A 22,782-nucleotide genomic window follows, 5' to 3' on the forward strand; every position below is an offset into this window, starting at 1 on the left:
TTAGTGAGAACATTTTGTGACATTATAAAGTGTAGAGAGTTTTTCTTTATTGGGTATTTGAGAGGGACAGTTGAGTGGGGTGTACAAGGAGTTAAAGGCTTGGGTTTGAGATATTAAACTTGAGTGGCTCAGGCTTGTACCATTGTACTCAATATTTCTCGATAATAAAGAAGGAGACCGAATCATGCCCTGTGGATATAAGCATATTGTCGAACCACGTAAACTCTTTGTGTACATGTGTGATTGATGTGTGTTCTCGTGTGTTTTATTTCCAAACTTGTCTTTCGCATAAAGGTTTGATGAAAAATTAGTTGCCAATTAATTATTAATTTTCCCAACAATTAGAACAATACCCACGATATTTACCGTCTAAATGCATCACCTTTTCCCGCATTTGATTAGAAAAAAAAAAAGAGTACAAAATGCGCACTTTGTACATGTTGCAATATACTCTAATGCAACATGCACACAAAAACTTTTTCATCACGCATCATCTCAAACTTATGCTTCGTTTGGTTTGTGTAATAATAGACTATAAGTCACTCATTTTTTGGTGGCTTAACTAATCCTTAAGAAATGAAATACATTTTTCAATATATATATATATATATAACTTAAATCAAAATAAAATAAAAAAATAAAAAATAAAGTGGGTGGCTTGACCACCCATTGGGGTGGTTGGCCACCCACAAAAGCGGTCGGGGGTGGTGCGACCACCCTCGTCGCATTTTGAGCAATCCAAGATTTGCTTTAAGGAGCCACCCTCGAAGCTCCTCGGAGGTGGTCGTGGCCACCCTGCAGGTCATCATGGCTGGTAGCGCGGCCACCCCTGGTCACTTTTGTGGGTGCTTGACCATCACAATGGGTGATCGGCCACCCATTTTATTTTAGGTTTTTTATTTTTATTTTTTATTTTTTAGTATAATTATTATGAGTTTGAAAAAAAAAGGAAGAGGTTTTTCGTAATTTTGATTAAATTTCAATGTTTGCATGAGTGTTGTTACTAAACTAAGGAATAAGAATAGCTATTATATTTTATACTCTTCCATTCCCAGTACTCAGTAGTAACTATTTATTTTATAATGAACTAAATATTTCGCGAACCAAATAAAGCCTAACATGTTAATTTATGTAATATTTATTTTATTAATTATTAAATAATTTAATTTAAGTTCAACTGATGTGATAATGCCACGTAGACACGCAAGCAAAGATCTACCTTTACCACCAAAAGAAGAGAATGTCATTGGAGAAGGGTAGGCCTTGAGCAGGCCGAGATCTTGGGCCAAACAGGCTTAAATGCAGCTCAACCTGCCCAATTATTATAGGCCCAAATAGTATCCTTATTCTAAAGAAGAGAAATTGTTGTTGATTCTGGAATATCTGTTTTTCTTTTCCAACAAATAAGACCAAAAACCCCTAAATGCATCTCCCAAAGGGAAAAGCCCCTCCAAAGCCCATTTGCTGACTTTCTCTTTCTCTCCCTGTCTCTCAAAGACAGAAATGGGGGAAAACAAGCGAAAACGGGGTCGTAAACCCAAAACCCCAACACAAGAGACCAAGGACTTCCAATACACCACCGCAGCAGCAAACGACGTCGTCTCAGTCACCATCCCCGCCGCCGAGCCCACGACGGACACGAACGACTTATCCGCCTCCCGGAGCCGCCGTGGTCGTCCCCGTAAGGTCAATAACAACGATAACCCGCGGGCCAACATAGCGACTTCACCGGAGCGCCGAAGCTCCAGACAGGCGGAGCAAAACGGCGACTTGGCCCACGCAACGACTACGATGGCAACGGCAACGGCGACGACTAACTCCGCTGCGATCGTTTCGGAGCCGGTGAGGTGGGAGAACGTGGTGAGGGTGGTGCCCTCCATGGACGCGGTGGTCAAGGTCTTCTGCGTTCACACGGAGCCCAATTTCTCGCTCATGTGGCAGAGGAAGAGGCAGTATAGCTCCAGCAGTAGTGGGTTCGTCATTGGGGGCAGGAGGGTCTTGACCAATGCGCATTCGGTGGAGCACCATACCCAAGTGAAACTGAAGAAGCGGGGTTCCGACACCAAGTACTTGGCCACGGTGTTGGCTATTGGGACTGAGTGTGATATCGGTAATGGGAGTTTGGTTTCAATCTGATTTTGTATACGGGTTTGATGAATTTGGTAAAGTTGCTTTTTTGGAGGAACATAATTGATGGGATTTTGTTGAAATGGAATTGGAAGAGAGGCAATAGCTTGGCGATAAATATGTGGATTGTAGGGTGGGAGTAAGGTTCACTTTTGTTATTGCAATAATGCGAATGAAAATCTATTAGTAATTCATTAAATAAAGAAAAAAGAATGAAAAGTAATGACTATGGTTCTATTAAATTAATGTTACTTATCTAATAGGTTTGTTGTAGGTATAGGCATTTACTTGAAGTTCTTTACTTGGTTTAAATTCTATAAAAATAGTGAAGAAGTCCTAATTTGTGAGTTTCTGTTGAAATGAATACATGAAAGAGGCTGGTGTGTGTCGAAATGGAATAAAAAGGATATGTTAATGGTTCACCCAGTTAAGCTACCCCGATGCTTATGCTGATCCTAGTGCCTGGTTTAATTGAATTAACATTTAGAGATGGTAGAGTGATTTTAGTTTGAATTTGTATGTAATGTAACTAAGAGGGTTATTTTTTCGCCTTTTGTGATGCTTCAGCAATGCTGACGGTGAGTGATGACGAGTTCTGGGAAGGAGTTTCACCTGTGGAGTTTGGAGATTTGCCTGCGCTCCAAGATGCAGTAACTGTTGTGGGCTACCCAATTGGGGGTGACACAATCTCTGTGACAAGTGGTGTTGTTTCACGCATTGAGATACTTTCTTATGTTCATGGGTCAACAGAACTTCTCGGATTGCAGGTTATAGTGTTTTGACTTTATCTTCTGTTAGACTTACTGTTGATATCATGTACCTTTTTGTTGACATAGTCTCTTGCTGTCCCTTGTTATGACATGCTTTTTCCCAGATAGATGCTGCAATAAACTCTGGAAACTCTGGTGGGCCTGCCTTCAATGATAAGGGAAAGTGTGTGGGTATTGCATTTCAGTCTCTTAAACATGAAGATGTGGAGAACATAGGTTATGTCATACCGACACCAGTTATTATGCACTTCATTAAAGATTATGAGAAGAATGGAGCATATACAGGTATCTCAGGGTGTAGTTTTACTTTGTTCAACCCCCCTTCCCCTGAAAAGAAATCCAAAAATAATATTATAACAAATAAACTCAGTGCAGAAATTTAGCTATTGTAACTGTAAAGGTTGTTATCTGTATATTGTTCCGTCCCTGCACATCTGATCAGGCAACTGGAGAACAGGGACAGTGCTGAACTTTGAGGGTATTGTTTCTTTGTTGAGACTTTTGAGTTGATCTTCATTTCTTTAAATCTTCTGTTCATTTGCGATGTGTTAGGGTTCCCAATTCTTGGAGTTGAATGGCAGAAGATAGAAAATCCTGATCTACGCATGGCAATGGGGATGGGACCTGATCAGAAAGGTGTCCGTATCAGAAGAATCGAACCTACTGCTCCTGAGTCTCAGGTTCTGAAGCCATCTGATGTTATCTTGAGTTTTGATGGGGTTAATATTGCTAATGATGGAACAGGTAAACCCCTCCCCTCCCCCCAGCCAAAAGAAAATAAAAAAAAATGATAATTTAAGATCAGAATTTGTTGCTAGTACTGTGTTCTGTATCTTGTTCATGCATGCTCGTTTCTACAACTATGTGTTCTGGTCTTAATAAATATTTACCATGAGGAATGATTACCTGTGATAATCTTTTCTAGTAATGCCATAGAACTTAATTAGTTGGCAATTTTTTCTTTAAATCTTTTGTATGCATTTTAAGGTTCATTTTATGATAATTTGGATACAACACCCTCTGGTTTGCAAAAGTGCGACACCTATAAAATTTTGGATGCTAGCCATATCTCAATTTTCTTTGTCAGTTTGAGGTCTTTCATCAAATAATAGGTACAATAGGAAGCATGTGCGATTAAGTGGTTGATTGTTGGGCAACCATGGAAAGTAAATTTTAAAAATGAGGGTTGCTGAGTGTATACAAGAGTTAGAGATGAAGTAATGGAAACTGAACATTTGCAGGAACTTAGCTTCAGCCAGTGGCTAAAGTAGGGCAACTGACTGAACTACTGTTGTTTCTTGGCTGATAAAAAGAAAGTGCATTGAGTCACATTTGAAGTTTGTCTGAAGTACTTAGGTTTTACACCTCATGCTCTCTTGTTTTGGCCACTCCAATGTTGATAACTTTCAGTGTACTATTCTTTCCCCGTCCTGTATCTTTGTTCCACTTCACTTCCACGTGAAACCCATCTTATGGAGAACAGGTCATTGGCTTTGGTGTGGCCCAAATTTTTTTGGCAAAAACCAGGAACATCTATATAGTATTTAAGATTTTGTTTTGAATTTCACATCTGTCTCTTGAGAATACCCATGAACTCTTGCTTCTTTTAATTCCTTTTTAGTTCCATTCCGGCATGGAGAGCGCATTGGCTTCAGTTATCTTGTATCTCAAAAATACACTGGGGACAATGCTTTAGTAAAAGTTCTCCGTGATTCAGAGATACTTGAATTCAACATAAGACTTGAAACACACAAGCGGCTCATCCCAGCACACATCAAGGGCAAACCTCCTTCTTATTACATTATTGCTGGTTTTGTTTTTACTGCTGTATCTGTACCCTATCTGCGTTCTGAGGTGCGTATTTATTTAAGTCTGAAACTTCACTTGCTCTGTCTCTTTCTCTTCTCTTTTCTCTGTTTCTTTTGCATTTGTTAACTTCTGTGTTCTTTATCAAAGAACTGGATGGAATCATTTATTGGGTTTTTATATGCATCTGTATCTCTTTTTTGTTTGTTTGTTTGTTCCCATACTTTCAGCTTGATGGGGCCTAAAACTTATATTCATAGATTAAATTGACTGAGAAGTATGTGCTGCTAGGTTTTAGAATCAGATTCAATTTTGTTAATAGTATACAGTATCAACTGTATAAATGGTCACAATGCATTACATTTTCGTCGTTACCCTCATTGTTATCCCTGTTTTATTTCAATTAGTTGGTGTTTTTTGATCCCTCCATCCACTAACTTATCATCTGTTAATTAGGGACTACTCTGAAACTGTTTGTTTTTCAGCTGTTCAGTAAGAGGTGCATCCTTATGTGAATGTTAACTCTGTTCCTAAAGTAACCAGTGAACTGCAGAAACTTAACCGGATGTCATTAGGTTTTATTTGTCTGCCTAGTCAAACTTATCAAAAAATAAATAAAAAATTGTCTGCCTAGTCAAACTTATCAAAAATAAAAAATAAAATTGTCTGCTTAGTCATATCAGGTGCAATGTTCAGCTGATCAGAACTGGTGGCACTGCGATTCTCAAGTGGTCCTTTGTTTGCTTATGTGGTATCAATTACCAGTGTGCCCCAAGAAAGTCATACATGTAAAAACAAATATTAGAAGCTGTGTGTCACATTTTTAAATTAACATAATAAATGTGGAAGGGATGCAGAGACACTAAATAAGCTGAGGCTTATTTTCTCTTTGTTATGTATTGCACAATCATGTATGCTCTGATTGTTGAATAATTTATATAGATAGAATAATATTTTAGGGTGTGGAACCTATTTATGATTTCCTAATTCCTATTTCCTATTTAATATTTAAAGTTTACCTATTTCCTAAGATAAGTAAACTTTATGCTTGGGATTCTATAAGAGCGATTTCTCTGTTTCTTAACTCCTGGGTTTTTTCACTTATGTCCAGTATGGAAAGGATTATGAATTTGACGCTCCAGTGAAACTGTTGGACAAGCATCTACATGCAATGGCAGAATCGGTAGATGAACAGCTTGTTGTTATTTCTCAGGTTTCTCTTGTTGTCTCTCTTATCATCTTTCCCATGACATTTCATTTCATTATGTTAGTGCGCCAGATTTCGCTCATCACTTTTGTCCTCAAAATTTGTGCTAGGTTCTTGTGGCTGACATTAATATTGGATACGAGGAAATCGTTAATACTCAGGTCAGAAAATATGTGTCACATTGTGATGTAACATTGCTGAATTAACTAGAACTGGACTTTGTTAACTTCACATCTTTCTTATGTGTTTATAGGTTCTTGCTTTCAATGGTAAACCTGTGAAGAATCTTAAGAGCTTGGCCAACATGGTGGAAAGCTGTGAGGATGAATATCTGAAGTTTGATCTCGAGTATCAACAGGTTCCACCCCCCCCTCTCTCTCTCTCACACACATGCGCACACACACACACACTCAAGTATTCTCTTAACTTTGACAAGTTTTAAACGTTATGCAGATAGTGGTCCTGGAGACCAAGACTGCCAAGGCAGCAACTTTAGATATTCTGACAACACATTGCATACCTTCTGCAATGTCTGATGACCTCAAGACTTGAGTAAAGATTTTGGGGAAGGTACAGAAGATTACTCTATTAGTTATCCTTGCAGTTCACCATTTGCTTGGCCCCCCATATCTTCTCCATGATGCTGGGGTCTCATTAATCTTTGTAAACGTTGGATCTGGATTATTGGGTGTTGAGATTTTTCATTTATACTTATATTCATAAATTTTGTTTTAATGGGTAGAAAAAAGTGGGGTGGGAGGTGAAGATGGCTTTCTTAGATCCAGAAAATTTCGTGATTTCAGTTTTTATTTTTTATTTTGGGTAGGAGCTTACCAGGTATATCTTTCATTTTATTTTCCAGTAAACACTTTTTTAGATTTATATTATATTGATTAATGTACCATACGCGCATGGTGGACGATTAATTTCAAGTAATGTTACTCTTAACATCTATTTATTAACATCCATTTATTACATTAGTTGATGTTGTGTGATTTAAGTGGCTTTAAGCACATCAGCCGGTGTAAAATAGGTGTGAAAAGTCATAGAAAATATCTGAACATTTTGTCCTTTTCCACTCCAGAGCCTCGTTCACATGCATACATGTTCTCATGGGCGTGTGCATGACACATGCGCAGATTAAACCCAAACAAGTCCTCTTCACATGAATGTGATATGAAATCTGAAAAAGGTGCCTGGAGATTGCTTTTTTGGAATAAGGGCAATTGTTGTTGCATTGATCGATCTAGGGATGATACCACCACGAAAGAAATACAGAACAGCCGCAATAAAATCATTTTTGCCTTTTTTGTTTGAATATGAAAAGACATTGGTCAAGTTCAGTTCTTGAGCCTCTCGTAGTAGAAAAGAAGAATCTTTGACTTGAGCCCGAAATTTTGCTCGAGAGAAAGTGATCTTGTGACCACAAGTGTTCATATGATTCGATTCAATGGAATTAGGTGATGAACAATTTGTAACATGCTTTTATACAATCGCTTACACTTGCCCTTTATTGCTTTCAGTTTTATAGCTCTGCAATAGAGGGACCTTTTGGGTCGTAGATGGAGATTCCAGGCTATTAACTCCATAGTCTTCACCTATCTCTTCTTTTGCTTTACCCCACATCACAGTGTAGAAGCCGATAGATATTATTGTTGCTCCGACAAGACTGTAAAATGCATAAAAAATAGCAAGTTGAATTCAGAACAAGAAGCAATGGACGAGCTAAAGCATGGTTTCTTCTTGATAATTGATAAGAGGTTTTTCTTCTTCTGGGAGAGGGTGAGGGAGTTATTCAATACCTGCCAAGATGGAGAGTATCACCAAGGAACATAACACCCATGGCAACAGCAATGGCAATCGAGAAGGGCTTGAACATCGCTACATAGACAGGCCCCTTCAAGTGCAACGCCCATGCATGAACTGTATTGTTCAGGCATGACCCGAAGAGGCCCTAGATCGAGAAAAGCCACATTAAGACATCAAACAAAGGTGATATTATTAAACTTTTAAGATAAGTGGTGATTTAATATTAGTTTCTTACCGAGCACACAACCGAGACCAAGGCTATATTCGGCCCCAATATCCAAGCACTAGAATTTCTTTCTGTAATTAAACCTACAACTGCAGCAATGAGGCTCACACTTAGATTGTAAAAGAATATCACTGTCAGCTCATTCGGGTACTCCTTCATGATTTGTGTCTGCAAAAATACAGAAGTATAAGCTTCATTTTTTCATTAATTTCTACAATATTTGCAAATCCCATCATCGAAAAGTATTTTGAAACTGGGGTTTTAGGTAATGGGCAGGAAATTCACCTGAACAATGTACCATAGTGGAAGCAAAATATATTCAGCTGTAAGTAGAAGGCCACCAATTACCCAATCTGATTTTAATGAGTTTAGAGGTTGATGAAGTGAAGCAGATGATGGTTGAGAAATGACGATCGGCGGGCCTCTGTAGAGGGTAACTACAAATGCACCTGATATTGAAACTATGGTGCCCAAGATTTTAGCCAAACTGCTTGTGCCTCTCAAATCTATCTTTTCCATCCTTTCATGCCAAAAAGAGAAATAAAGAAAGAAAAAGATGAGAATAACCAAAAGTAGTGAGGGGTCCTCTTTACCTCATAAGATTTTGATACAACACCATATGAGTGGTATAACTTTTTCACCCAAGTGGTTTAGCAGTCACTATTATTAAACTATTTCCGCCATCGAGTCTTTACATGTTACCAGAATTTCTTCAAATTCTCAAATTCAGACAGGAAATGAGAGAGGGACTTCGGCCGGGCAGATTTTCGAGCCTTGAAGCCCGAGGTCACCTCTCTCCTCTGAAATTCGGACAACAAAATAGAGAGAATCCCAATCCATTTATCGAGATAGAAATAATGAAAAAAAGAACATGTTTAGGCAGCCCAAAACAGGCAACTAGCAAGGTAAAACAGAGTTAGAGCAACGCTTGCTCTCTGAGTCTCTGTCAAGATGCAAAAAGTAACTCCCTTCAACTTTATCAAAGGCAAACGGGATATTTTGATTATCTGATATTGGCCAATATGGTCCGTTTGATCTTTTAACACATGAGGGTATTTTTGGTAGCTAATTGAAAGAGTGGGAAAAAGAACCTGAAAAGGATGGCAAGGATGAAGGTGAAAGCTGGCACCAGGTTGCTGATTGCTGAAGCAAGTGTTGGAGAGCTGAAATTGATGCCTGTATACCCCATGATCTGAGACGAACTCCTGCTCCCAACCCAACAAAAATTCAGATTGAAAATAGAAATCAGAAAGGAAACAAAAATGAGAAAATTCTTGGGCTTTTAAAGAGAAATAAAGAAAATAAAGCCCGACTGATCCTACAAAAATCATGGGTCTGTTTTGTATTCCATCAGAACTGCATGAGTTAAATAAACTATACCCAATGAGCCCAAGAAGACCAATTTTGGAGAGTATGGAAAAACTAAGTGGAGGAAGCACTCTTGATCTGCAAAGACATATGAACAACCAATTTAGTTGAAATTTGTAATAATAATAGTAGAGAGAGAGAGAGAGAGAGAAACAGAGACAGACCTTTGAGAGATAAAGGGTGCAGGAAGGAGGATAATAGCAGCAATGGCATAAGCATAGACAACAAAGACACGGTAGCTCATCCCCTTCAAAGTGGCAGCCTTGAAGAGTGTGTTTAAGCCAACGTTGGTGCATTCCATGGTCACCATGGCCGAGAATGGCAGCGCATCCCTGTAATAATTTCCCCTAGCCATTTCTTGCTCACGCATAGAGAGACAAAGACGGGAGCTTCGATTGGTGCTATCTTGACAATGCAAGGGGGGACGCGAACTATTATTCGTTAGTGCTGACATGACAGTTAAGGGGAAAATGTTGGATTGCTTCTCGGCTTTTCTGTCCTTCGGGAAAAAAGAAGAAGATAAAGACTTCCATTTTATATTTGTTTTTCGTCGGACTTTTTTAAAATAATATATATTCTAATACAACCCATCTTTAAAAACCAGTTTTGCAAATGTAAATGTTACATTTAAATCATATGGGATATTTAAGATTGTAGCATATCATTATGTTCTTATTGTTTTGAAATTAATATCTACGGTGGCTGACTCTATAAACATTGACTCAGTTGTAACACCTTTTTTTTTTTTTTTTTTTACGGCTTCACTCACTCATCGGTATTCATTGATTTAATACTATACATATACATAATATAAAGACATTATAATCTTACATATAGGTCGTTCTCTCCGTGATTCAACTATAAAGCCTCAATCCATTCAATTTCATATTCAGTAAGTTGTGTTTAATCTCATACTTAAGTGATTGTTGGCCTTAATATCAAATGATATAAACTTTAAGTATAACTCACTCGGAGCTCAAAAATTTATGTACATCTAAAATTAAGCGACATGACTTGTGTCATATTATATGGTAGCTTGAGAAGATTTTTTTTTTCTCTCTTTTTCTTTTGGGTAAATGGAGTTTGAAACGGATCTTCCATAAAATAGTTTAGAACATCAAGTTTGTTTTGGAGACATTATCATAGTCATATGCTAATAAATACTACGTAACATGGGATAATTAGAGCATCACTGAAACAACAGTTGCGTGTCGTTTTCTTGTCAAATCATGATAATTGATTTGCGTCTCAACAAGGAATGGAGGCACCACCTTGAGTGAAAAGCCCAAATCCAACCTGAATCAACTCACTTAAAAAATAATAAAATAATAATAAAAAATCTCACATATTAATTATGGATAGCATTTAAAAAAAAAAAAAAAAAAAAAAAACACAGCGCGTGCCATTCTTTTACTTGGGGAATGTTCCTTTACTGGGTGGGGGACCCCATATTGGCATATTTTAGGGAATGTGCCACACACACGCTCTCAAGCAAAGCCAAAAGGAGCCATTTAAACTACCAACGCGACACAATTTCTTTGGCGCAGTGTGTTTGTGGGACAGCATCCCTAGTCTTTTGCCTTTGTTTGAACAGTCCAAGCAGTTGCATGCTTGATCAGTCTCGGACTCTCGGTGACTGTAGGGTTCAAATCATCGCACATTTAGTTGCTCGAATTGCATGTAATACAGACAATTAATTATATTTGATTTTTATCATTTTTTCAAGGTTTAGTCAAACTAAGTAGATGCTCGTCACACCCTTAGTGAAGCCAAATTTAACTGATCCGTGTGACGAGAGTGTGCTATACGGGTTTTAAATTTATTCTTTAGGGGTAGGTATACAACGTGACTGTTAAATTATTATTTTTTTCATAACTTTAAGCTGATAAGAATAAGTAAATTTAATCACTTAATTATTACTATAATATTTATTTTCACGTGTAGGTTCAAATTCCCTTTTAATATGTGAAGTCCAACATGGAATATTTTATTTAAATTAGAGGTAAATTAATGGAGTCAATGTTCGATCCCTAGACATTTGGCTCTGATACCATGTTAAACCACAATTTTTCCCAAAAGGTTAAACTTATGAAAAAAGTAGTAATTTCACACTTAATCATTACTTTAACAGTAACCTTGCCTTGGTGGAGTTTCTCATCATTAAAAAAATAAAAAATAAAAAATAAAAAACAGAAAAGAAAATGAAAAATGAAAGAAAAAGAGAGACTTTGGAGGAATCAACACATGGGTCCTGATTTTCAGTTCATATCACCTTTAGGTCCAGCTCAAATCAATTACTGATACTTGGTATTAAAAAATTTAATATTTTTTTGATTCTTCATTAGGATTTTATGATTTAACATTTAAGATTAGGACCTCACTTTTGATACTAAAAGTTATAAAGCAATTTTTCATGCAAAGGAAGCCTGTTGTAATGAAAATTGGGTGAGCACGGCCAAATTGCGACCACATTAGCACATTTTTATTTTTTTATTATTATTATTTTAAAGTACATGAGTAACAAATCAGAAAAGAAAGAACAAACTAAGCCTCAAAATGTTAAAATATATTTGAATGACCCTAAAGTTAAGGACTTGATGAAAGCAAATAGAGCATAATGTAGGGATTTGATTATAATTTGATTAGATTAGCCTAACTTAAGAATTTGATTATGATTTGATCACCTTAAATTAAGGGATTTGATTAAGATTACATGTAAGTTTTATAAATAGATCATTCTTTACTGTAAACACATCAAAGCAATAAGAGCATAATGTAGTTATTTAGACTTTATTTGTGGACATAAAATCTTTGTGCCCCCCTCTCTCACACACACAAGTATTCTTTTAACTTCGACGAGTTTTAAACGTTATGCACACACAAGTACACAAGTATTCTTTTAACTTTGACAAGTTTTAAACGTTATGCAGATAGTGGTCCTGGAGACCAAGACTGCCAAGGCAGCAACTTTAGATATTCTGACAACACATTGCATACCTTCAGCAATGTCTGATGACCTCGAGACTTGAGTAAAGATTTTGGGGAAGGTACAGAAGATTACTCCATTAGTAATCCTTGCAGTTCACCATTTGCTTGGCTCCGTCTTATTAATCTTTGTAAACGTTGGATCTGAATTATTGGGTGTTGAGATTTTTCATTTATACTTATATTCATAAATTTTGTTTTAACGGGTAGAAAAAGGTGGGGAGGGAGGTGAAGATGGCGTTCCTAGATCCAGAAAATTTCGTGATTTCAGTTTTATTTTTTATTTTGGGTAGGAGCTTACCAGGTATATCTTTCATTTTATTTTCCAGTAAACACTTTTTTAGATTTATATTATATTGGTTAATGTACTATACCCGCATGGTAGATACGATTAATTTCAAGTAATGTTACTGTTAAAATCCATTTATCACATCAGTTGATGTTGTGTGTTTTAAGTGACTTTAAGCACGTCCGCTAGGTGTGAAAAGTCATAGAAAATATCTGAACATTTTTGTCCTTTTCCACTCTAGAGCCTCGTTCACATGCATAAATGTTCTCATGGGCGTGTGCATGACACATGCGCAGAATAAACCCAAACAAGTGCTCTTCACATGAATGTGATTGAGCCCGAAATTTTGTTCGAGAGAAAGTGATCTTGTGACCACAAGCGTTCATATGATTCGATTCAATGGAACTAGGTGCTGAACAATTTGTAACATGCTTTTATACAATCGCTTACACTTGCCCTTTATTGCTTTCAGTTTTATAGCTCTGCAATAGAGGGACCTTTAGGGTCGTAGATGGAGATTCCAGGCAATTGACTCCATAGTCTTCACCTATCTCTTCTTTTGATTTACCCCACATCACAGTGTAGAAGCCGATAGATATTATTGTTGCTCCAACAAGACTGTAAAATGCATAAAAAATAGCAAGTTGAATTCAGAACAAGAAGCAATGGACGAGCTAAAGCATGGTTTCTTCTTGATACTTGATAGAGGTTTTTCTTCTTTTGGGAGAGGGTGAGGGAGTTATTCAATACCTGCCAAGATGGAGAGTATCACCAAGGAACATAACACCCATGGCAACAGCGATGGCAATCGACAAGGGCTTGAACATCGCTACATAGACAGGCCCCTTCAAGTGCAACGCCCATGCATGAACTGTATTGTTCACACATGACCCGAAGAGGCCCTAGATCGAGAAAACCCACTTTAAGACATCAGAGAAAGATGATATAATTAAACTTTTAAGATAAATGATGATTTAATATTAATTTCTTACCGAGCACACAACTGAGACCAAGGCTATATTCGGCCCCAATATCCAAGCACTAGAATTTCTTTCTGTAATTAAACCTACAACTGCAGCAATGAGGCTCACACTTAGATTGTAAAAGAATATCACTGTCAGTTCATTCGGGTACTCCTTCATGATTTGTGTCTGCAAAAATACAGAAGTATAAGCTTCATTTTTTCATTAATTTCTACAATATTTGCAAATCCCATCATTGAAAAGTATTTTGAAACTGGGGTTTAAGGTAATGGGCAGGAAATTCACCTGAACAATGTACCATAGTGGAACCAAAATATATTCAGCTGTAAGTAGAAGGCCACCAATTACCCAATCTGATTTTAATGAGTTTAGAGGTTGATGAAGTGAAGCAGATGATGGTTGAGAAATGACGATCGGCGGGCCTTTGTAGAGGGTCACTACAAATGCACCTGATATTGAAACTATGGTGCCCAAGATTTTAGCCAAACTGCTTGTGCCTCTCAAATCTATCTTTTCCATCCTTCAATGCCAAAAAGAGAAATAAAGAAAGAAAAAGATGAGAATAATGAAGTAGTGAGGGGTCCTCTTCCCTCGTAAGATTTTGATACAACACCACATGATTGGTATAACTTTTTCACCCAAGTGGTTTAGCAGTCACTATCATTAAACTATTTCCATCATTCAGTCTTTACATGTTACCAGAATTTCTTGAAATTCTCAAATTCAGACAGGAAATGAGACGAAGTGCCCAGGCAGATTTTCAAGCCTTGGAGCTCGAGGTCACCTCTCTCCTCTGAAATTCGGACAACAAAATAGAGAGAATCCCAATCCATTTATCGAGAAAGAAATAATGAAAAAAAGAACATGTTTAGGCAGCCCAAAACAGGCAACTAGCATGGCAAAACAGAGTTAGAAACTTAGAGCAACGCTTGCTCTCTGAGTCTCTGTCAAGATGCAAAAAGTAACTCCCTTCAACTTTATCAAAGGAAAACGGGATATTTTGATGCCAATATGGGCCGTTTGATCTTTTAACACATGAGGGTATTTTTGGTAGCTAATTGAAAGAGTGGGAAAAAGAACCTGAAAAGGATGGCAAGGATGAAGGTGAAAGCTGGCACCAGGTTGCTGATGGCTGAAGCTAGTGTTGGAGAGCTGAAATTGATGCCTGTATACCCCATGATCTGAGACGAACTCCTGCTCCCAACCCAACACAAATCCAGATTGAAAATAGAAATCAGAAAGGAAACAAAAATGAGAAAATTCTGGGCTTTCAAAGTGAAATAACGAAAATAAAGCCTGACTGATCCTACAAAAATCATGGGTCTGTTTTGTATTCCATCAGAACTGCATGAGTTAAATAAACTATACCCAATGAGCCCAAGAAGACCAATTTTGGAGAGTATGGAAAAACTAAGTGGAGGAAGCACTCTTGATCTGCAAAGGCATATAAACAACCAATTTAGTTGAAATTTGTAATAATAATAGCAGAGAGGGAGGAACAGAGAGAGAGAAACAGAGAGAGACCTTTGAGAGATAAAGGGTGCAGGGAGGAGGATAATAGCAGCAATGGCATAAGCATAGACAACAAAGACATGGTAGCTCATCCCCTTCAAAGTGGCCGCCTTGAAGAGTGTGTTTAAGCCAACGTTGGTGCATTCCATGGTCACCATGGCCGAGAATGGCAGCACATCCCTGTAATAATCTCCCCTAGCCATTTCTTGCTCACGCACACCAAACCCCCCTCCCCACGCACAGAGAGACAAAGACTGGAGCTTCGATTGGTGCTATCTTGACAATGCAAGGGGGGACGCGAGCTATTATTCGTTAGTGCTGACATGACAGTGAAAGGGGAAAATGTTGGATTGCTACTTGGCTTTTCTGTCCTTCGGGAAAAAAGAAGAAGATAAAGACTTCCATTTTATATATTTTTTTTGTTTGATTTTTTTTTTTTAAAAAAAATATATATATTCTAATAGAACCATCTCTAAAAACTAGTTTGCAAATGTTAATATTACACTTACTACTATGCTATGGAATTGATATCTACGGTGGCCTAATCTATTAACTTTGACTCGATTGTAGCACTTTCTCTTTTTACGGCTTTACTCACCTATCAGTATTCAATTATTTAATACTATACATATATATAATATCAAGACATTATAATCTAACATATAGGTCGTTCTCTATGTGATTCGATTACAAAGCCTCAAGTCATTCAATTTCATACCCAACAAGGTATGTTTAATCTCATACTCGAGTGATGGTTGACCTTGATATCAAATGATACAAATTTTAAGTATAATTCATGCTTATAAAGAAATGAAAGCTCAAAAATTTATATACAAATCGACATGACTTGATCATATTATTGGTAGCTTGAGAAAGATTTTTCTCTCTCCTTTTCTTTTGGGTAAATGAAGTGTGAAACGGATCTTCCATAAAATAGTTTAGCACGTCAAGTTTTGTTTTTGAGACATTATCAAAGTCATATGCTAATAAAAACTATATATGTAGCTTAGGGTAATTAGTGCATCACTAAACAACAGTGGCGTGTCGTTTTCTTGTCAAATCATGATAATTGATATGCCTCTCAATAATGGAGGCACCACCTTGAGTCAAAAGCCCAAATCCAGCCTGACTCAACTCTCACTTAAAAAATAAAATAAAAAAACAAATCTCACATATTATACGTAAAGCATTATAAACAAATAAAAAAAAAAAAAAAAAAACAGATAGCGTGCCATTATGTATTTACTTTGGATTCACTTTACGGTATGTTCCTTGACTGGGAGGGGGACCCCATATTTTGGGGAATGTGGCACACACACGCTCTCAAGCAAAGCCAAAAGGAACTATTTAAACTACCAACACGACACAATTTCTTGGGCGCAGTGTATTTGTGGGACACCATCCCTAGTCTTTTGCATATCTCGATAGGAATTTGGATTTGGTTTAATTAACTGTTTTGTATTTAAGAGGGTAAGTGGGGTGTGCCTTTGTTTGGACAGTCCAAGCAGGTGCATGCTTGATCAGTCTAGGGTTTACTTATCGTCTCACATTTAGTTGCTCACATTGTATGTAATACATACAGTTAATTATATTTTATTTTGATCATTTTTTCAAGGTTTCAGCCAAACTAAGCATCTAGTGAAGCCAAATTTAACCGATCCGTGTGTTGAGAGTGTGTTATACTTGTTCGAAATTTATTCTCTAGGGGTAGGTACAAAGTGACCGTTAAATTATCACTTTTTTTGTAAGTTTAAACTGATAATAATAGGTAAATTTAATCACTTAATCATTACTTTAATATTCATTTTCACGTGTAGGCTCAAACTTCTTTTTAATATGTGAGGTTCAACATGTGAAATATTTTAATTTAAATGAGAGGTAAATTAACGAATTCAATATTCGATCTCCAGACCTTTGACTCTAATACCATGTTAAGCCATAATTTTTCCTAAAAGGTTAAACTTATGAAAAAAGTGGTAATTTCACACTTAATCATTACTTTAACAGTGACTTTGCCTTTGTGGAGTTTCTCATCATTAAAAAATAATAATAATAATAATAATCATTAAAAAAAAAAAAAAAAAAAAAAAAAGAGAGAAAGAGAAAGAGAAAGAGAAAGAAAAAAGAAAAAAGAAAAAAAGAAAAAGAGAGACTTTGGAGGAATCAACACATGGGTCCTGATTTTCAGTTCGTATCACCTTTAGGTCCAGCTCAAATCAGTTACTGATACTTGGTATTAAAAAATTTAATATTTTTTTGATTCTTCATTAGGATTTTATGATTTAACAATTAAGATTAGAACCTCAATTTTGATACTAAAGTTATAAAGCAATTTTTCATGCAAAGGAAGCCTGTTGTAGTGAAAATTGGGTGAGCACCGCCAATTTGCGATCACATTAGCGCATTTTTATTTTTATTATTATTTTAAAGCACATGAGTAACAAATCAGAAAATAAAGAACAAGTCATCGTGCCGTGGGATAACTCAATCGGTTGTGAACCACACCTAATGAAGTGAAAGTCATTAGTTAGAATCTCCTTTCTCCATTTTCCTTATGTGGACATGTCAAAAAAAAAAAAAGAATAAATAAATAAATCAAAATGTTAAAGTATATTTGAATAAACCTAAAGTTGAGGATTTGATGAAGATTAGATTAGCCTAACTTTATAGAGTTAATTATAATTTGATCACCTTAAATTAGGGAATAGAGCATTCTTTATTGTAAACATATTAAAGTAATAGGAGCATAATGTAACCCTTTGTGCTTTATTTGTGGACATAGGTCATAGACCAAATCACTTAAAATCTTTGTGTCTATTTTATTTTTATTTCTACTTTTATTTTTATTCATTTATGAATTTCTTCGTGGTATCAGAACAATATAGGCTAACACCAATATTCGTTCCGGTGGTCTTGTGAATTTTATTTTTCTTTCCTCTCCTTCTTTTGATTTATTGTCTTATTCTAGATAGTCAATACTTTTACAAATCTCATCACCATAGATCTTGCATTGTATTCGACCAAAAAAAATAATAAATAAATAAATCACTGTGTTGGTCTTTTGGCTTTCTGTTATTTGGCATGGTTTTGTTATTTGGCGTGAGTTGCCAAATTTGATGGCACGTATGGTCCTCCAAGGCTTGGAAATCCCAAGTGCTGCCAATATTTCCTTTTATCACCTTTATTGTGCATAAGTGGCCGAAGCAATCTAGAGATGTCCACTATGTGTGTGCAGAAGAAGCAAATTCGGCCGTCTATGTCTGTGAGCCACTCATATGTTCCTTGCTTCAGAAACTTCATCCGTTTGAAGAACACCCAAACAAGCCACAAGCAAGGAGAGATTGTCGATAAAGTTTTCCAAAGCCAAAGTAAGGAAGATCATCAAGAGAGACTACGTCAACAGTGCTTTGATTTTTTAGGTTGTCTTTATACTTTGTTTTGGGAATGCGATGTAATTCCACGGAGAACAAATTTGAAAAAATAAATAAATTAATTAAAATTAAAAAAAAATTGAAACCGATAAAAAAAAAAAAAATCAAGAGGCGGTTCTTTGCTGGCCTAATCATTATTTGGTCTATTGTTGGTCCTTTGTTGACCTAGATCAATTTTTGGCCATTTGTTGGCCCAATATCTTCAGCCTTTGTAGTATTATTTAACACTTAGGCTTATTTCAGTTTACAGTTGGCTTTCATTTCTGGCTCATAGCTGGCTCATTTTTCTTTGGCCTTTGGCCTCATTTCAGCCCACAGTTGGCTCTTTTTTCAACCCAAAGTTAGCTCTCTTTTAGCTTATAGATGGCCCTCTTTTGTATTGTTATTTAAAGTGTCCCCGACTGCCTCCGAGAAAAAAAAAAATCAATCAAACTCAAGATTTTCAAGATCTTACACCTTGAATTTGAGGGAGGATGTTAGAGTATATTTGAATGACTCTAAAATTAGGGATTTGATGAAGATTATATTAGCCTAACTGTAGGGATTTGATTATAGGATGTCCTACACCAATTTGTAAGTTTATGTGTACTTACCACATTAATCATTGAACAATTAAATTTGACTATGACTGACATAGCAATATCACATCGACTGTTACATTAATTTGTAAAGAATTATAGCAAGCACTGTATTACCCGAACATTACATTTGTCTCATATATTTATTGAGATACCTCTTCAATAAAATAAAAAAACCAAAATCAGATAGGTTTGTGCTCCACTATGTATATGAAGTAGCCCACTTTTTCTGGTCTTTTTTTGATGTTGGATTTGACACTCATACTTACACTTGTAATAGTATCCTTTTAGAAGACAATCAGAAGCAATAGAATGAAGGACTTCAGCTAGCATTCACCTGCATACCTTTGACTTTGTTGCTTTTCAACAAAGGGGTCTTTCCAGCAAATGAAGATCCCAATGTACCAAAGCACTCCTCGCTCGATTCTTCTTCTTTTGCTTTTGCCCATATCACAGCATAAAACCCAAGTGATAGTATTGTTGCTCCAACAACACTGCAACATAAGAGGAAGAAAAGAAGGAAGATGAATCTGGAGAAAGTTAAATACAAGGGAACTAACACAAGTAGTTGCTGGAGAGAGAGAGAGAGAGAGAGAGAAAGAGTTATATACCTCCCAAGATAGAGAGCATCACCAAGGAATATGACACCCATAGCAGCTGCAATGACAATTGACAATGGCTTGAAGATTGATATATACACAGGCCCCTTCAAGTGCAAGCCCCATGTGTGAACAACAGCGCTTAAGCATGAACCAGTGAATCCCTGATCGATCGGAGAGAATTAATAAACATTTTTTACCATTGAATATACACGTGCGAGTGTAGAGAGGTTTGAGACCCACTTAGAAAAGAAGATGATATAAGTATGACGTGTCTCAACATGCTATATTATTGGCTCATGACTAAAAGACTCCCCAAGTACCAATCTCCTTAACACTTACAGAGTATATAATGGCGACAAGGGTTATATCAGGCCTTAGTCTCCATGAACTTAGGTTTGCTTCTGCTAATAAACATACTGGTGCAGATATAATTGTCGCACACAAGTTGTATAAGAAGACCACAGTTAGCTCTGCTGGATATATTTTCATAACCTGCGTCTGTAAAGTGCCAAAGAATCACATTTAGCTTTTTCAATTTTATCTCATTAAGTTTGCCAAATCAAAATGTATATGACACTGAGAATTCAAAGAATTCCCTTGCAAAATACCTGAACAATGTACCAGATAGAAATCAGAAGGTACTCAACAGCAATTAAAAGGCCACCTATGATCCAATTCGTTTGTGATCCCAGAGGAGAATGAACTGAAGGGGATGGTGATTCAGATGAAGCTGATATGAGTGTAGGGCCCTTGTAGAGAACCACCACCAATGCACCTGATATTGATACTATGGTGCCCATGATTTTAGCCTGAGTGATTGAGCTTCTCAAAGCTACTTTTTCCATCCTTTTTGAAGCACCCCATAAAGGTCAAAAGGAGAGAAATTAAAGAAAATTTGGTGAGGTATCAAGTATCAACTATAGTTTTCTTCAACACAATCAATGATTAAAAAGATGACTGCATGGACGTAAAGAGCAATGAAATAGGCACTATCATTATGTCTTTCTTTTTCTTAAGGTACAATATATAGAGGGAATTATTTGTATTTCTTAGGTTTTAGTGTTGGCAAATTCAGTGACAAAACAGGTTAAATTGTAGATTTTCGTCTAGGGTTTAGTCGGTATAAAATGCATGTCAAGAGAATGCTGGAATTGAAGATTTGAAAGACTTTGGTCGCAATCTAATCCATCGAGCCAGTGTAATTAGTCTAGTACAAAACCCTATGAGGTTCGGTTGCAGTTTGTTCGATCAAAGTGGTGCAACAGTTCACATTCAAAATCTATAAAGGGTTCAATTGCAATTAGATTGCACTTCGTTCAATCGCGAGAGAGGGTCGAGTCACCCCAAATGGCCAAAAAAAACATATAGTAGTTAAGGGAATATACAAAGCTAAAAATATACAAATAAAGTCTCAATAATACACCAAGAAAGGACCATGCATGAAAAGTATAGCTTCTTACTTTATCTTTATAAAACCACCTCCATTTTGTAATTTTTGTACCCATATCAGATATTTAATCATCCAGTGCCATGACATTGCCCAAATAGTTTTTTATGGAATGCTCATAGTAGCTAACCAATCAAATGAATTCCTCGTGACAAACATATCTTTCCAAACAGAAAAAAACAAATGCAGCATGAATAAATGGAAACATTATTATAGTAAAAGTGATTTTCATAAGCAAATGGTATTTGTCGTTTACAATCATTGCAGACCAACGGATGTTTTATTGAATATTTAATCTAATTGAGATGTAAATGACATAGACATATGATAATTAAGAAGATGAAAAACCTGAAAATGACGGCAAGTATGAAGGTAAAAGCCGGTGACAGGTTGCTGATGGCGGAAGCAAGAGTTGGTGAACTGTACTCTATACCTTTGTAGCCACATAACTGACTTAAAACCCTGCTCTCCCAAACAAAATTAAGGAAGATAAAAACATCAACATCCTGTTCTTATTATCTCCAAATTAATGACAAAAATCAAACTTGGAAAGCTTGTAATTTGGGTGGTAATTTCGTACCCAAGCACTCCAAGTAGGAAAATTTTGTAGAGGAGAGACAACTTGAATGTAGGAAGCCCTGCTGTTCTGCAGGTACCAAGTAGCATTTTACCATATTTTCAATGTTATATTCTTAGAGGGAAGCTATGATATTGGATGGAAAGTTAAGAGACATACCGGCGAAAGATGAAGGGCAAAGGGAGAAGAACAGAGGTAGCTATGGCGTAGGAATAGGCAACAAAGACGTAGTAGCTCAGACCTTTCAAAGTGGCTGCTTTGAATAAGGTGTATAAGCCCATGCCGGCGCACTCTACTCCTACCATCGCTGAAAATGGCAGAACTTCCCTGTAAAAGTAGCTCTGTGCCATTCTTTCTCTGTCTCTGTCTCTCTCTTTCTTTTTCTTAGTGCTTTCTATTGCTTCTGAGCAGCATCACTATGTAACATCATTTTGACAGTGGAGGGACTGACTAAGTAACTTTCATTTGTTTGCTTCTTTCTTTTTTATTATTATTGTTATTATTATTGTTATTATTATTATTATTATTTTTATTGTCAATTGTGCTTCAGATGTTACCTTAAATAGTAAATACTATTGTTTGACTGCTTCTGTGTCTTGTTTTTTATAATAAAATTATTTTTAATACCAAAGACCATATCTCAATCTTATTTTGTGTTGGATAGTTGGGAAAAAGTCAACAGAGCTGGTGGTTGGTGCCAACTCATTTGTCTTTAGTTTCAAGAGTTCTCTACCTGCTCTAGTCTGACAAGGATTAAGGAAATTCAATTCTAAAAGTCTAGGATTAAGAAAATGTCATTGGAAAAGGTAGTTCTAGATCAGGAGGCAATGTTGTTGTATTTCTGATTGAGAAAAACTTTGATAGCTCAAGGAACAAATGGCTACCAAGACAATCCACGTGCATAACACATGTCCACTTCGACCATTGAATAATCAAAATTGGACTCTTCCCTCACAAAAGGCAGTCATCCAAAACCAAAAGGTACATGTTGACAGCCACAACACATAATACTCGAAACAGAAGCTTTCAAGCTCTCTACGTCTCTCTAATCGCAAGCATACAAGT

General features: G+C 36.5%; 4 protein-coding genes across 4 annotated transcripts; 1 reads left to right on the top strand and 3 right to left on the bottom strand.

Moving 5' to 3' along the window:
• The first annotated feature begins 1,434 nt into the window (after positions 1-1,434).
• Positions 1,435-6,814, top strand: LOC132181241 (protease Do-like 9). The gene is made up of 9 exons (XM_059594364.2): positions 1,435-2,110; positions 2,695-2,894; positions 3,002-3,182; positions 3,450-3,641; positions 4,519-4,751; positions 5,815-5,916; positions 6,021-6,071; positions 6,164-6,268; positions 6,364-6,814. Exons 1-9 carry the CDS (start codon positions 1,504-1,506, stop codon positions 6,460-6,462), a joined length of 1,770 nt encoding a protein of 589 aa, XP_059450347.1. The 5' UTR covers positions 1,435-1,503; the 3' UTR covers positions 6,463-6,814.
• A 560-nt stretch (positions 6,815-7,374) lies between these two features.
• LOC132181397 (WAT1-related protein At3g28050-like) lies at positions 7,375-9,788 on the bottom strand. Its single transcript, XM_059594599.2, has 7 exons — positions 9,478-9,788; positions 9,326-9,391; positions 9,037-9,150; positions 8,231-8,465; positions 7,955-8,113; positions 7,713-7,864; positions 7,375-7,579 (listed from the first exon to the last, which is right to left on the bottom strand). Exons 1-7 carry the CDS (start codon positions 9,765-9,767, stop codon positions 7,408-7,410), a joined length of 1,188 nt encoding a protein of 395 aa, XP_059450582.2. The 5' UTR covers positions 9,768-9,788; the 3' UTR covers positions 7,375-7,407.
• A 3,098-nt stretch (positions 9,789-12,886) lies between these two features.
• On the bottom strand, positions 12,887-15,385 carry LOC132180982 (WAT1-related protein At3g28050). The gene is made up of 7 exons (XM_059594006.2): positions 15,095-15,385; positions 14,939-15,004; positions 14,651-14,764; positions 13,856-14,090; positions 13,580-13,738; positions 13,338-13,489; positions 12,887-13,205 (listed from the first exon to the last, which is right to left on the bottom strand). Exons 1-7 carry the CDS (start codon positions 15,283-15,285, stop codon positions 13,034-13,036), a joined length of 1,089 nt encoding a protein of 362 aa, XP_059449989.2. The 5' UTR covers positions 15,286-15,385; the 3' UTR covers positions 12,887-13,033.
• Positions 15,386-19,190: 3,805 nt separating this feature from the next.
• On the bottom strand, positions 19,191-22,141 carry LOC132182283 (WAT1-related protein At5g40230). The gene is made up of 7 exons (XM_059595481.2): positions 21,877-22,141; positions 21,721-21,786; positions 21,489-21,602; positions 20,302-20,539; positions 20,033-20,191; positions 19,703-19,854; positions 19,191-19,585 (listed from the first exon to the last, which is right to left on the bottom strand). The coding sequence occupies exons 1-7, from the start codon at positions 22,065-22,067 to the stop codon at positions 19,414-19,416; spliced, it is 1,092 nt and encodes a 363-aa protein (XP_059451464.2). The 5' UTR covers positions 22,068-22,141; the 3' UTR covers positions 19,191-19,413.
• Between the last annotated feature and the right edge of the window lie 641 nt (positions 22,142-22,782).

Source organism: Corylus avellana, chromosome 5 (assembly GCF_965113065.1).
Source record: "Corylus avellana chromosome 5, dhCorAvel1.hap1.2, whole genome shotgun sequence".
NCBI lineage: Eukaryota > Viridiplantae > Streptophyta > Magnoliopsida > Fagales > Betulaceae > Corylus > Corylus avellana.

Excerpts from the sequence above, each read along its gene's own strand:
- LOC132181397 (XM_059594599.2), bottom strand. The coding sequence starts at position 9,767 with ATGTCAGCACTAACGAATAATAGTTCGCGTCCCCCCTTGCATTGTCAA. Across the intron at positions 7,865-7,954 it reads TGGTCTCGGTTGTGTGCTCG|GGCCTCTTCGGGTCATGCCT; the intron begins GTAAGAAACTAA and ends TTCTCGATCTAG. Across the intron at positions 7,580-7,712 it reads GATACTCTCCATCTTGGCAG|TCTTGTCGGAGCAACAATAA; the intron begins GTATTGAATAAC and ends TGCATTTTACAG.
- LOC132180982 (XM_059594006.2), bottom strand. The coding sequence starts at position 15,285 with ATGGCTAGGGGAGATTATTACAGGGATGTGCTGCCATTCTCGGCCATG. Across the intron at positions 13,739-13,855 it reads CACTATGGTACATTGTTCAG|ACACAAATCATGAAGGAGTA; the intron begins GTGAATTTCCTG and ends GTATTTTTGCAG. Across the intron at positions 13,206-13,337 it reads GATACTCTCCATCTTGGCAG|TCTTGTTGGAGCAACAATAA; the intron begins GTATTGAATAAC and ends TGCATTTTACAG.
- LOC132181241 (XM_059594364.2), top strand. The coding sequence starts at position 1,504 with ATGGGGGAAAACAAGCGAAAACGGGGTCGTAAACCCAAAACCCCAACA. Across the intron at positions 3,642-4,518 it reads TATTGCTAATGATGGAACAG|TTCCATTCCGGCATGGAGAG; the intron begins GTAAACCCCTCC and ends ATTCCTTTTTAG. Across the intron at positions 5,917-6,020 it reads AGCTTGTTGTTATTTCTCAG|GTTCTTGTGGCTGACATTAA; the intron begins GTTTCTCTTGTT and ends AATTTGTGCTAG.
- LOC132182283 (XM_059595481.2), bottom strand. The coding sequence starts at position 22,067 with ATGGCACAGAGCTACTTTTACAGGGAAGTTCTGCCATTTTCAGCGATG. Across the intron at positions 21,787-21,876 it reads TTGCCCTTCATCTTTCGCCG|AACAGCAGGGCTTCCTACAT; the intron begins GTATGTCTCTTA and ends TGGTACCTGCAG. Across the intron at positions 20,540-21,488 it reads ATACTTGCCGTCATTTTCAG|GATGGAAAAAGTAGCTTTGA; the intron begins GTTTTTCATCTT and ends TGCTTCAAAAAG.